Source organism: Ixodes scapularis, unplaced genomic scaffold (assembly GCF_016920785.2).
Source record: "Ixodes scapularis isolate PalLabHiFi unplaced genomic scaffold, ASM1692078v2 PGA_scaffold8__174_contigs__length_109621045, whole genome shotgun sequence".
Lineage (NCBI taxonomy): Eukaryota > Metazoa > Arthropoda > Arachnida > Ixodida > Ixodidae > Ixodes > Ixodes scapularis.
In genome coordinates, this window is record NW_024609883.1 from 51,332,148 (window position 1) to 51,346,889 (window position 14,742).

The 14,742-nt window shown below is 49.4% G+C and overlaps 1 protein-coding gene across 1 annotated transcript in view; it reads right to left on the minus strand.

The window, feature by feature from the left end:
* Positions 1–623: 623 nt before the first annotated feature.
* Positions 624–14,742, minus strand: part of LOC120841499 — a 68,878-nt gene continuing 54,759 nt past the window's right edge. The window contains exon 5 of the mRNA XM_040212402.1: positions 624–698. Coding sequence (XP_040068336.1) covers positions 624–698 — 75 coding nt within the window. The remainder of the gene's footprint in view (positions 699–14,742) is intronic.

Here is a 14,742-nt window from a genome sequence, read left to right on the forward strand (position 1 = left end):
TTTTTTTAAGGTTTGCTTGTTTAATGAAGCACAGGAAAAAATCCATCCACTTTTTTCATGGAAATGCATTACACCTTAAGTAAAGTTTATGCTGGTTGTTGTATGTTTCAATTGGAAACCGCGCGCTAGCGCCAGATGAACCTCTAGCATACACATGCTTGAGCACACCAACCTCTAACAATCGATAGCACAAGACTATTGCATTACTTTTTATGATTACGATTGCACCCAAATTACTTGTTGGATCTTTTTAATATTTATTTGTTCTTTCTTCAGGAAGCAATAAAAATAATAAATTTATATTTTATCTTGTTTACTATTTTTGGAGGAAAAAAAAGTGTTACTTTCCAGAAAAATAAAAGGGGTTGTAAATACCTAGTCATAAAAACTTAGGCATTTTGAAGAAAATACAATTCCGAACAAAGCATAAAATGCGTACTACATCAGCATATATTTTTGCGGCAGTACATTAAAGGGAAGATGGCGTAAACCTCGGAAAACGAACGACAAGTCCTACATGTTCAAAAGGGCACGGGAAAAAAAAAAAGGAAACTGAGTCGCGTGAAAATAAACTAATTTTATTCAACTTCCACGTTTTCAAAGCGGTGGCCCCTGTGCATTTTTTAAGTTAATCTTGGCTTTTTATTGTTGATATTTTCATTGCAGAACTTGCAAATGCACTTCCCGTCCTTGCATTTCTGCGTAAAACAATGCTTGTATTTGTGTGCGATTTTATCATATGTGCAGCCCTACATTGCACAAAATACTATTTAACATTTATGCAAATATTCTCAATGGCACCGCGCCAGAAATGAACACTTTATTATATATTTATCGACATGCCAATGACGTTCCGGATTGCAATGTAACCTTCAGTCGAGATTTAAACTTTCACTACACTAATCTCTTAGAACGTAATCATAACGCCAGTGAAACTCGACACAATTCTAAATCGCTGCACAATGTTAAGAACATATTTAGGTCCATCCTTTTACGTTTTAGTGAAAAACAACTCACCGCCCCAAAAGCGCATGGCATTCTGTCTGGCAGAGCCAGACGGAATGCCATGCGATGCGAGCAGACCGTGTTCATGCGATCATGCATGAACACCGTCTGTGTTAATAAAGGGTGGCGATCCGTCGGGTTGATTCTGGCAGAGCCAGAATCAACTGACGATCGCTACCCTTTAATAAATTAATCAACTGTAAATCCGTTAGTTGACTTGTCTTCAGTCATATTGCATTAAAAATGCTAAAACTACAATTTGTTTTACTAATGTTACTATGTCATATATGGCATATTGCAGTCTAATTTTAAAGTTCACGTTGTGACGCTTTCAGAAATGTGAACAGGAGAAGCCTTTTAAAGTGAAATAACTTTTAAGTTATTGTTTGAACAGTATAATCACCCTCAATGACAATTACAAGCATTCTGAAGTGATTTACCATGCCAGCTTGTGTCCTAAAAATAAATAACGTCAAACAAATTAAAGCAGTTTTTTTAAGTACTTATCGTTGTTGTTTCCTTTAGTAAAAAATTTCATTTAAATTGCAGAAACAAAATATCGCAGTTAAAGCATTACTTGAATATTCTGAAGGCTAATCGATGACCTGCCCAGTCCCGATATGCGTTAGGTTGGGGCGAAGGGTTATCGGAAACTCTTGGGAGAGTCTGTAGCCCTCATCAATAAAATAGTGTTGCTGCGGCCGATGCTGTCTGTGTGGTGGTATAGGTAGTTCCTTGGAGTTTCAGAGGCTACGACGTTTGAATCGAATAATAATTAGCCAGAAATTCATAACATTATCCTCCTGAAATCGGCGACCCTATCTGTAAAAATTGGAGCGGGCAAACCCTCACCACCGAGAAGAGCATCTCATAACACGCACGCTGCTGCGTTGCTTGGTTGCACTCGTTTATTCCACTCGCATCAAATATATTAGAACAGTTTGTTCCACTTGTTTCAGTTGTCCTGCCAACGAACAGTTAGCGGAGCGTAAACAGGAGAGGCACTTTCCTCTTCGCAAAGATTAGACTTGTTCCGAATCCGAAAAAACTTATCGACCCCATGTCAGAGCAAAGGGAAACATTGGCTGCAGCGGAAACTTTCTACTCGTTGAAGCTAGCAATATCACAGTAATTTTTAATTCAACACTAACATTTCTAAATGCGAAATATTTATATGACTGTAAAAGCTAAAATTAACGAAAAAAAAAAATGCATTGATCCTGCGATTCACAACCCACACCAGCATTGTGTAAGTATATATCTGGGTTGAAATTCCTTGTTTTGTTGTATTTCCGCGCTGGTTTACAGATATATCTATTTTTAAATAGACAAATATTTAACCTAAATAGTGTTGTTCACCCGAAAACAGGCACCCGTCGTGGTGATCCACGCTTGTCAACGTCTGTTTAGAGCAGACGACGCATCCACAGAAGCGATTCTGTAAGAATACACAGAAAGAATAAAACACGTGAAGGACGAACACAGACACACACAGCTCTTTCAATGGGCAACAAACATTTATGAGATACCCATAGCGCTACAACCGTGAACTTCAAAGAATTGAAAAAAAGAAAACTAGAATAAAAATAAAATCAAACGAAAATAAAGAAAACGAAAAGAAAAAAGCGGTTCTATAAATTTAAGCCGCACGCTGGTAACAGAATTCGATCTTCACTGAAGCACGGAACAGTACCACACCATTTTCCACTAAACCGTTTTTCCTTCGATACCATGCGACAAACAAAACACTAGACTACACCGCCTCGCGCGTGAACGTGGAGAGCCTATGGGGCAGCCATACCTCTATCCCCGCTTTGATGATGATGATAGCGCGGCAGCTGCGCCGCCTCTAGGTCGATCTCGAGGCCAATAAGCATTCTAAAAAACAATTAACATATACACTTACAAGTGACCACGCGGTCAAATCCACAATTCAATGAATGTCCTTATAATCAAGGTCAACGGGAGAGGGTTCGGGACCTACATCTGGGTAAACTCAGGAACACGGCGACTGCAGCGCTTTGTATCCCAACCCGGGCAAAGCTTCCCAAATATTAAGAGGGAATAGTACCTCCAAACGCCATAGAGAATACTAACCATGTTGAATTAACCTGAGACTGGGGTAGAGAAGAAACATCAAAACATAGAAGGGACAAAAAAATAGACAGGAGACGTCGTCCTGTCTATTTTCTGTCCCTTCTACGTTTTGATGTTTCTTCTCTACCCAGTCTCAAGTTAATTCAACGTGGTTAATATTCACCAGCTCGCCTGCACCCTTACGATTTTTCTATAGAGGATACATTTAGATTTTTTTTTACATTTTCGAAAAATTCTTAGATCAGAACCGCTTTTTGTATTTGCTTGAAAATTTCACGATGAAGATATTAATACTGTATTGGTGCATTGCTGCCAATCATATCTCTCAATATTTAATGTATATATATATATATATTATTCGTGAAATTGATTGAAAACGGTTGTTTTGACACTTTTGGGTTTAACGACGTTTTACATAATCTTCTAATTAAAGAAAAATAATTTTGTTTGCAGAATTTTCTATAAAGTATAGTATGGAATCGATTGTTATAAAAAGAATTAGTGTAGGCTAATCCGTTTCGGAACTACAGTGATATTTCCGGAAGCAAGTTTTCAACCATTCTGATGTTAGCCTGAGACTGAGGCAGGAAAAGAGGTATTAGAGACGTATCCTCGACTGTTCCTTTTTCTTCTACTTTGGAACTTCCTCTTTTCCTGCCTCAGTCTCAGGCTAACATCAGAATGGTTAATTTCCACCAGCTCGCCTGCGCACTTACTACAATATCAAGTTTTCAACTATTTTTTTATGTGTTTGGCATTTTGTTCTGCAGATGGCGGTCTCCGGCCGCAAGGGTTAATAAGGTTTAGAGATCAAGTATAGTGCCGCCGGGTAGCATGGTGCACTTTCTTCTTTTCTTTTTTTTAGGATCCATACGCGCTTTTTTTTTTATTTTTCTTTTATTTTTTTACGCGCGAGCAAGGGCGGGCGGGTGTTAGTTAAACCCAGCTGCTCTTCGCGTTTAATGCGTTCGAATTTGTGTCGCTCGGAAGTGTTGCGTTCGCCTCTGGCGCCATGGGTCGAAAGCAGGCTCCCTATGGCAAGCGAAAGCTTCTAAACTCCCACTTTAAGAATGTGGGACCGTGACCCGGACAGTGCTGGGATTCTCGATAGCGAGCCTATTGTGGTTACCGTGAGCGCTGATGCACATAGAGGAGGCTATGGCTGATGGCAAAGATCGTGTGGGACCGGACGCTACTGGGCTGCAGTGCGCCTGCGGACTCGGCGGGCTTGTAACGGCGCTCGTACGAAAAGTGGACCAACTCGTCAGTGCGGTTCAATTCCTTTGAGATGACAACTCTGCCATATGTGACCTTCAAGCTGACGCTTGCCGCGCCTGACGCCATCGATTTCAGTGAAACTGATGAAAGTAGATGCACCTACGTCAGAGTGGCGCGAAGCTCCGCTGGGCACCGCCAAAACGCCGGTCCTCCCACCCCCGCCGCGCCGAGTTCGAGTGAAGTCGAATAAGCGGAAGTACTGGATCGACCGGGCGATGGGCACAAGGTCGTCAATTACCGCAAGCGTCATCCGCCGCCAGGAATGGGTGCCCGCAAGAACGCACCTGTGTCTTCTGTGCCTCGACCACCTGCAAGACGTGCCCTGTTCGTCTCGAGGCTACACCCGTCTACTACATGTGAAGAGCTAAGTGAACTTGTGTCGTCCACTTTGGCGCTGGGCCCTTTCACTTCCAAGAAGCTCCGTAGCAAATATGACACGTATGCTTCGTTTCATATAAGCACCACCGTTAATAACTTGTGGGCACCCTGGCGGCTCCCAACCCAAGTTGCCCGACTGCGAGGCTCAAGCCGAACTTTTCCCGCGTGGCGGCGACGTCACGCCAGCCACGCGCACATCGGATGCGCCGCCTTGATAAGGCAGATCAGAGGCGGCGCACAAAGTCGCTGCCTGGACTCCAGCAGCGCCGGTAGCAATGTTAATCGTCTTGTCCATGTCCAATTAAATGTAGTTTCTTGTTGTTGAAACCGTTGGCTCCGTGTTATTCCTCCGGGTCGGGTATGCAGCAAGGCAAACCGACCACAATGGCGCCCAACCGTGGTATGCTACCCACTCGCAGGAATTTCACGGGGCTTGGTTTCTTCTTTCGGTAAGCCTTTTTCATATTCCGCGTGTTTCCTATCGTTGTTTCGTGCTTCCGTCACGTCCACGTTTGTTGTATTGGCGTGTTTCTGACTGTGTTTTTGTGACCACGGCAATCGTTTTGCGCGCTTGTGTTGGGTTTTTGGGGGCGTTTCTTTTTTTGTGCTTGCAGGAATGCTTGCAGGACGCAGCGCCCTGATGAAAGTCTGGTCCGGTACGTTCGGGTCATGCACGAGCTTTTCAAGAGGGCGGACCCGAAGTTACCGGAATCGGACAGAGTAGCTCGGGTCAGAAGACTGTGTCACCCCAGGTACCATGGCTACCTGATCAACCGCACCTTTGAGACCCTTGAAGAGCTAGCCCGGGGCGCCCGCCTCATCGAGGAAGCTCTTCATGCCGAGCGGAACTACGTGCCGCCGCCACCAGCCAAGTACGCGCTCGAGCCGGCATGCGCATGGCGGGGCCCCGAGGCCTCCACGCAAGTGGACTGTCCGAACGAGACCTCCCTTCCCCACCACGTCAACCAGGAGAGTTGGCGTGGCATGCATGGTGAACTACCGTGCGGGATAAGCGTATGTTCGCCTAACTCTCCCCGAGAGGTCCCCGGAGGTCACAGCGAGGCCCGTGAGGGTTTCGGGCGGGGGTCGCCACGACAGGTGGGAGGTCGTTGGCCGTGCCCTATCGCAAGCTGGGGCCCAACGGAGATCACCACCCAAGCGAACCATCTTCATCAGTCTGCTCCTGCAAGTGCTGGCGAAAACTGGCACGGTGCGGTCGCAAACCCGCTGCCCAGCAGCATCGACCCCCGCCGCAACGGAACAAGCCCTCCTGACAACAGCCAGCCGCAAGCCTGGTGGAGGCCCTCCCATAGTGGTTCCTTATCCGATCACTGGAGGCGGTCCGACGGGCACCTCGGTGCGGGTGACCTAAGCAGGCAACTGTCGTCGGACTGCTGCTACCACTGCGAGCAGCCCGGCCATCACCGAAACCAGTGTCCAAGACTTCTGGACACTACAAACAAGAGGTGACACGAGACGGTGGCAAAGGGCCGGAACCAGAACCAGGGAAACTACTACGGCCGGCGACGCTGAAACCAGACAGCCACTCGCCGACGGCCGTTGCAGTTCCTGGGAGCAGTGAGGCCGTGGCACAGATTCCATCGGTATGTCATAGAGTAATATAGTAAACGTAAAGAGAGGACACAGGAGCCGATTCGCGGCCCAGATAGTGCGTTTCATACCCTCCGCTACGTGGCGCTTTTCTGCAATTTGGTTAAAATTAATTAAAACTCTTTCTGTGAAAAGTATTTATTTTTTAATTGGCAATGCTTTAAAATTGTTTAAAGTACTTACAACTGCTAAATAGTTTAAATCAAATACGTCACAAAAAGCACGTGATGAATGGCGCCTGCCATGGCCTGCCTGCCTGCACGCCGTCGCTTCTGCATCATTCTGCATGGCCTTTGCTCGTCCCTGCGTCGTTCGTCTGTGCCGTGCGTGCCGTCCAGCTGTGCTTTCTGCTGCATCATGTTCGGTCGACTTTGCATCAATCAAGGTGACGCATGACCGCCCGCGTGCTGGCATGCTCGGCGTGAATTCGCGCAGCCGATCGGTTCGAGCTTCTCGCGCTTTTTCTTTCTGCCCGGCTGTCTGGCTGCACTTGAACCTGTGTGCATGTTGATTTCCGATTAGATTGTTTTAAAAAAAGAATTTAACTTACGACCCAGCACACGACATTGTCCATGGGTTTACAGATGACGGTGTTGAACGAACCTCTAACATTGCAGATAGAGCCTTGGTTGTTATGCTGTGTGAAATTTCCAGGAGGTGCGTTTAGCCCCTTGCATACACTGTTGTGCACACTCCAACAACGTCTTCTGTTTAACGCAGTCTCCTCATTTCTCTCATTCGGGAGCTTAAAGGGGCGGTGCAACGATATTCAATGGGAATGGTCTTCACTTTACACAAGCTTACTGGCACTAGTGGGACTCAAGAATATTCGCACGCAACGCCACTGACCAAGAAACTCCTTCGTTGCGCTGCAAGTTCGAGGACAAAACCGAGTGTTTTCATTCAATCTCTCCTTCGAAAAACCTGATGACGTAGCTGGGCGGTAGCAGTACCGCCCAGTGACGATATTTGAATACGGCTCATAGATTGGACCCGAGCATGGCGTGGACACTCGATTTGGACTCGTGATAATCGATAGCTCGAGAAACATTCGGGTAGTGTCCTGTGTCCAATCGCTGCAATGACGACAACAGCCGAACCATAACAATGTCTTGAACTCAGCGCGTGTCCTGTGCCTTGCCAACCCCAGCGCATGGCTATGATCAACATTGGCGGCATATAATCGGCTCCAGATCACGGGGCCGCTTGTTATGACTTCGAGTTGAGGGGTGAACTCTGCTCGTTTTTCTTCATTTTTTTCTGCGACTTCGATTGCGTGTGGTGAAAACGAACGGGTATTTCACAGATCATTAACGTCAGGGGTTCGTTCTAAGCGGTATTTGCGCAAAATAAAAATATCAGTGCATCGCCCCTTTAAGTCTGTTGGCTTTACAGTAAAGGCTGTGGTCTGTGGTTAGGGGGCTTCAAACATCAGCTTGGTGTGTGTGGTAATAAGCCATTTCTTGAAGTTCACAACGAACACGTTTACTTTGTCTTTGATGTTCCACACCTTCCCAAAACAACCAAGAGCAATCTCCCAGCCCACAAACTTTGCATTCGAAATGAGGTCATTGAGTGGTCTTCTTTGTTGAACTTTATTGTTCTATCCATGAGATGAGCTTGCAATTGGCTCCGAAACTTACTGAGAGAAACATTTTTTCAAGAACCTTTCTGTAACATGGAAGAAAATTGTGCCCCACAGGTATACTTTTTGTTGCAATCATATCCCTTGTTTATGCCAAGGAACTTCCTGAGGCAGCCATGGCTACAGCCTTTTTCTGGGATAGGATGTGCATACCTTTTGACTGTCTAAATAGCTAAAAAATTCAAGAAGACAGGGCAGAAGTTGCGTCATGCCAATCTGAAGGGAGAATCTGAAATACTTGATTTTTTCCACCAGTAACTCGGATGGATTTCAGCATGGCAGTTCCAAAGTAGGAGGCAGCCATAAGCCATCATTGGGTGGCAAGTTACTATAAAAAGTTTCCTCATGCTCTGTGATGAGCTTTCAAGCAGCCATGACCTGAAGTTCTTACTTACACGACGCCTGCAGCAAGACACACTTGAGAACGTTTTTGGAGCTATATACGACAAATGCTGGGCTGCAACACAAACCCAAATGTGGATCAGTTCACCTCAGGACTAAAACACCTCTGGATAAAGAAACTGTTCAAACTGTCGGACAATGAAAACGTAGAGGATGACAAGGCTGACCTCCTAAAGGAGTTGCAAATATCTTTGCACCATGAAAGTTTAATTTCAGACATTGTGGAATGTCTTCCAATTGATAACTTCCCGCCACTAGAGGATATTTCTGAGCTGGCATCAGACATCAGGTCTAACATGATTGATGACCCCTCCACTTTTTTTTATTACGTTTGGGGCTATTTGATCAAGCTTTTGCTTGAGCAGACAACTTACAGCTGTGGCTGTTCTCAGCTGCTATCGGATGAGTCTAATAACTTGACCAGGCCTCACCAGTACTGTCTTGTTCCTAAAGCATACCACGTGCCTGGAAAATTCTTCAAGAACTTAGTAGTACCATCACAGGCTGCCTTTCATTTTATTCAGAAACTAGAAAATGACTTTCTTCCTATAATAGAGAGTGTGACACATGTTCGAGGAGTCTGTGCCGCCTTGTATAGCACACTTTGAGGTCTGGGTGGTTTTAGCCTTTGCCCAGAGGAGTACCACAAAGGGTTTTTAAAGTTGTTTTGCAGAATACGCTTGTGTTGACATGTTTGATTTCTTAACCGGAATTTGGACAAAGTTCGGTTGCACTCTTCAGTGGTTAATAAGAACGAGACAGGTTTAACTGTTAATAGTGTATTAACAGAGGTGGTTGCCAAACCAAAAACAAAAAGTGCTTAAGTGGGCGGTGCAGCTTGCTCTCCAAATATGTGTTTCCCCTTTTTCCAGCGAATGCGTATCACGGCTGCCTAACAAAAATATTTGTCCACTTTCTACAAAATTGTGATAGAAAATAGTGTATAGAGGCTAAAAATATTTGAAAGAAAATGTATCCACTTTTGTATCCACTGTCCATAGTCTTTTAGCCGCTTTTTTCTGAAGCCATATTTCTTTTCTGAACAAATTCGGGAAATTCTTAGGGACGTTGAATCTTGTCAGATTTCGAATAGAGTTCTCTTTGTTTGGTAATGGCTTGAGGCTATGCAAATTGGTGTTTTTTTATATTTGCCGGAAATCGGGAATTTGTACTATCCGGCGTGTGCTTCGCACTGTTATTATACTCTTATGACTGGTAATGATAGCGATGTCTTATTTATTTTTGCACTTACTTCCCGTACCCGAGTCGGCGTGAAAGTGAATGTATCATACAGCATGTTCTCCGTGGAAAGGTTTTGTTAACTTGGTTCCGTTAAGAATCTATTACGAAGTGTACGATATGCCGAAGTCCTTCATATTCATTTATTTTTGTGAGTATCGATCTCTTTCGTATAAAACATACAGAGCTTCTGAAGTAAATCATGTATACATGAATGTGGTCCAATAAAATGTGTTCGAACCACTTACTGTTGTTGACCCCAAAATGCTCCACCAGCCAGGAGTCAATGCGGCGATTGTGTAACTTCAATGCTTCACAATAGAAAAAGAACAAGAAATATATATACTTATGCTTTGTGAAGTAAGTTGAAATATTGTTTGATACATTTTGCACGGACTCTATCGTAAAAAATAAAGCAAAAATGCGTCAGTATTAAAAAAAAAAAAAAAAAAAAAAAAAACAGCGGCTTCGGGAGTCAAGGAGTTCCCGAGAGCCGAGCGAGGCGGGGAGGAAAAAGAGAGAGAAGGGTACCGGAGAACCGGGGCAGAAACGCCCAAACCGAAACCGAAACTAACTTGACCGGAAACGGAATCAGATTACACTTAATACCGCCCGCTAGGAGCGCTACCTGTCACTGGTCTATCTGGGCCGCTGGGGCCTATGGCAGTGTCCGCTCTTTACCTTGTGTATATTACTCTATGGGTATGTCGAATCCAGCCCGAGCCTAATATCCTTGAACCGCGCATGACGATTTCACTGCTCGATTTTCCCATTGCCGCACTTTTGGATTCCGGGGCCGCTATCTCGCTCATAGGGGATTTCGTTTTCGAACTCTGCAAAGCAAAAAAGATAAGCCTCCGGGAGTGCGAAACCCGTTTGCAGCTAGCTTCTGGTACAGCGATAACAGCTGGAGGAGCCGTGAGGCTGCAGATTCGGTTTAATGGAAAGAAGCGGCGTCAGCGATTTCTTTATATGCCAGGACTTGTGGTACCCGTGATCTTGGGCCGAGATTTCATTACAGGCGAAAGCATGACACTCGACTTTTCTGGTGGTGGATACCGGCTGGGACAACAACCGGAGCTGACTCCGTTTACCAAAAGAGAGGACGGCATCCCTAACCCGACCACCGCAGCCCACTTCACCACGGTGCCAGACGTCTTGCCTGTCGGCGTTCCGGACCGTGATACCCCGCAAGCTACGTAAGCTTTTCATCCGATACATGCATGACTCTGCTTTGGCAGGACACAGCAGTGGGAGCGAGACTTACGAAAAGTTATCCCAAATTGCTACCTGGCCAGGCATGAGGCAGGATGTGCTCCGATACGCTCGTAGCTGCTCGGTGTGCCAGAAGGCAAAACCACGTGGTGGCCAGCCCCCCGGTCTTATGCAACCAATCGCGAGTCAGAGCCCTTGGCAGATTTGTTGCTGTGACGTCATGGGCCCCTTCCCACGTAGTACCCGTGGTAATCAGTACTTATTCGTGGTAACCGACCACTTCACGAAGTGGGTCGAGTTATTCCCTTTGCGGAAGCTAGATTCGCAAAAAAAATCTGGGAGTGTCTACTCGAAACATTCGCTAGGTTTGGCTTTCCTGCACAGCTTGTAACGATAATGCCTCCTATCTCACGAGTAAGGTGTTTGTGGACGCATGCGCGGTGCTGGGAATCAAGCACAAAAGAACTTCCCCGTACCACCAGCAAACAAACATCACGGAAAGGGTAAATCGAAACCTTAAGATGATGCTAGTGGCCTACACCGAGCGCCACAAGGACTGGGACGCGAAACTGCCCGAGCTGGCATTCGCAACCCGTACGACCACTAATCGGTCAACGGGTTTCACTCCTGCTCAATTGAATTTCGGCAAGGAGCTTGCGTTCCCGCTTTTTAACAGTCTCCTTTCTACAGAGTCTGGGGGAAGGCTTCGCCCCTACGTGAAGTTCGCAGAGGACCTGCGAAAGCGCTTCTCGGATAACCTTCGAGAGGCCAGAGAAAATCTAGACGTCGCCCGGGTACAGCAGGCTGAACAGTACAACCGGGGGCGACGTGACTTTCAGTTCGAGGTGGGAGATTTTGTACTCCGGCGTACTCACCCACTGAGTGACGCCGCTCGAGGCTTCGCAGCCTCCCTCGCCAACAGGTGGGAAGGTCCGTTTCGCGTGCGTGAAAAGTGCTCGCCACTCACTTACAAACTAGTTAACTGTGAGTCTAGTGAGGAAACCGGACCTGTTCATGTCACCGACCTTAAACGATTTTTCCAAGCAGAAGACGAAGATTCCTCGCAGGACCGGAACGACACTGACGGCAGTCCTCTTCCGGAAACCCCCTTGTCTCCACCAAGGCGGCGGTATAACCTGCGACGTCTGTGACACCAAAGAGAGAGGAACCTTTTTTTTTGTCTCCTTGGCTTTGCCTCTCTCGCATTTTGGGGGTAGTTTTCTACTTCCACGGATCTGCCCCTTTTTCAAGAGAGGGGGGAGAAGATTGTGTGCCCACCTCAGATCCGTTATTTCAAACTTTCTGGAAGGGCTCCGAAGATAACGTCAGGCTCAGCCCTCAACTGAGTCCCATGTCGTCTGCTTCCATGTTTTCTACGAAGCTGACTCATGGACAAAACCGTCGCCACACCCGCCATCTGAACGACACGGCGGCCGATCTCATCGTGGACCGCGGCCACCCTCTACAGGACTACGTGCAAAGCAGCCACCTGGTGGAGCCCTGATCCCGAACAAGCGACAAGCTGGAGCTGACCGAGCCGCCGCGCTCGTCCAGCAGGCGCCGCGCTCGTCCAGCGGGCGCCGCGCTCGTCCAGCGGGCGCCGCGCTCGTCCAGCGGGCGCCGCGCTCGTCCAGCGGGCGCCGCGCTCGTCCAGCGGGCGCCGCGCTCGTCCAGCGGGCGCCGCGCTCGTCCAGCGGGCGCCGCGCTCGTCCAGCGGGCGCCGCGCTCGTCCAGCGGGCGCCGCGCTCGTCCAGCGGGCGCCGCGCTCGTCCAGCGGGCGCCGCGCTCGTCCAGCGGGCGCCGCGCTCGTCCAGCGGGCGCCGCGCTCGTCCAGCGGGCGCCGCGCTCGTCCAGCGGGCGCCGCGCTCGTCCAGCGGGCGCCGCGCTCGTCCAGCGGGCGCCGCGCTCGTCCAGCGGGCGCCGCGCTCGTCCAGCGGGCGCCGCGCTCGTCCAGCGGGCGCCGCGCTCGTCCAGCGGGCGCCGCGCTCGTCCAGCGGGCGCCGCGCTCGTCCAGCGGGCGCCGCGCTCGTCCAGCGGGCGCCGCGCTCGTCCAGCGGGCGCCGCGCTCGTCCAGCGGGCGCCGCGCTCGTCCAGCGGGCGCCGCGCTCGTCCAGCGGGCGCCGCGCTCGTCCAGCGGGCGCCGCGCTCGTCCAGCGGGCGCCGCGCTCGTCCAGCGGGCGCCGCGCTCGTCCAGCGGGCGCCGCGCTCGTCCAGCGGGCGCCGCGCTCGTCCAGCGGGCGCCGCGCTCGTCCAGCGGGCGCCGCGCTCGTCCAGCGGGCGCCGCGCTCGTCCAGCGGGCGCCGCGCTCGTCCAGCGGGCGCCGCGCTCGTCCAGCGGGCGCCGCGCTCGTCCAGCGGGCGCCGCGCTCGTCCAGCGGGCGCCGCGCTCGTCCAGCAGGCGCCGCGCTCGTCCAGCAGGCGCCGCGCTCGTCCAGCAGGCGCCGCGCTCGTCCAGCAGGCGCCGCGCTCGTCCAGCAGGCGCCGCGCTCGTCCAGCAGGCGCCGCGCTCGTCCAGCAGGCGCCGCGCTCGTCCAGCAGGCGCCGCGCTCGTCCAGCAGGCGCCGCGCTCGTCCAGCAGGCGCCGCGCTCGTCCAGCAGGCGCCGCGCTCGTCCAGCAGGCGCCGCGCTCGTCCAGCAGGCGCCGCGCTCGTCCAGCAGGCGCCGGCCGGACTTAGAACGTCAGTCCGCCCAACAGCGCCATCCACCCCCTGACGCCCACAACGTCTCCGTCATCGACATGCCGGACGAAGCTTGAGGGGGGGGGGGGGAAGTGTGGGCACCCTGGCGGCTCCGTACCCAATTTGCCCGACTGCGAGGCTCAAGCCGAACTTTTCCCGCGTGGCGGCGACGTCACGCCAGCCACGCGCACATCGGATGCGCCGCCTTGATAAGGCAGATCAGAGGCGGCGCACAAAGTCGCTGCCTGGACTCCAGCAGCGCCGGTAGCAATGTTAATCGTCTTGTCCATGTCCAATTAAATGTAGTTTCTTGTTGTTGAAACCGTTGGCTCCGTGTTATTCCTCCGGGTCGGGTATGCAGCAAGGCAAACCGACCACAAACTTTAGTCGTATCAACGATGCTTGTGTGTAGCCCGAGGGGTGCTTGTTTACGCCTTTTTGGGGTCCACTCGTAGATTCTGCAACTTCCGAGATTTGAGATAACGGGCCATAACACAATAAACAACACACAAATTTATTATCAGAATATGCGTGGTTTGCGGACGAAGTCTGATATTTTTTTTACATCGGTTCTGGCCTCGAATTTTGACATTTTATGTATCTCTGAAACTTGGCTAACCAGTTCTATATCTAGTTCTGAGTACTTTAGTTCCGATTACCAGGTTTTTAGATGTGACCGGGATTCGACAGGATCCTCCTCTACCCTCGGGGGTGGCGTGCTTGCGGCTGTACGGAAATACTTATCGTGCTTTCCGCGGTCTGACCTTGAGATAGATGAATGCGTTCGAATTAAAGTTCGAGTCACGAACGGACCAAATTTGCTTATCGGGACCTATTAATTTGCGCCTCGTTCTGCTTCTACCACTCTAGGTCATGCTCTCAGCCACAGGCTCTAATTTGTCCGATCTTTCTAATTACAACGTTTTAATATTAGGGGACTTTAATGTACCTGGAGTTAACTGGGATTTGAACATGTCCAGTGCAGATTTAAGCACTGGATGTGAACAGGAGCTACTCGATTTCGTGAATTTTAATGGTTTTCAACAAATTAGTCGCGCTATAAATGCTGCCGGTAACGTCCTTGACCTGTGCATAACGAACATCAGAGTGGTCTCGCAGAGCGTTGTTGCCCTTCCAGTCGTTCCTGTTGACAAGTGGCATCCGTCATTTTCAGTGGTGGTTTCATTTCCCTTTA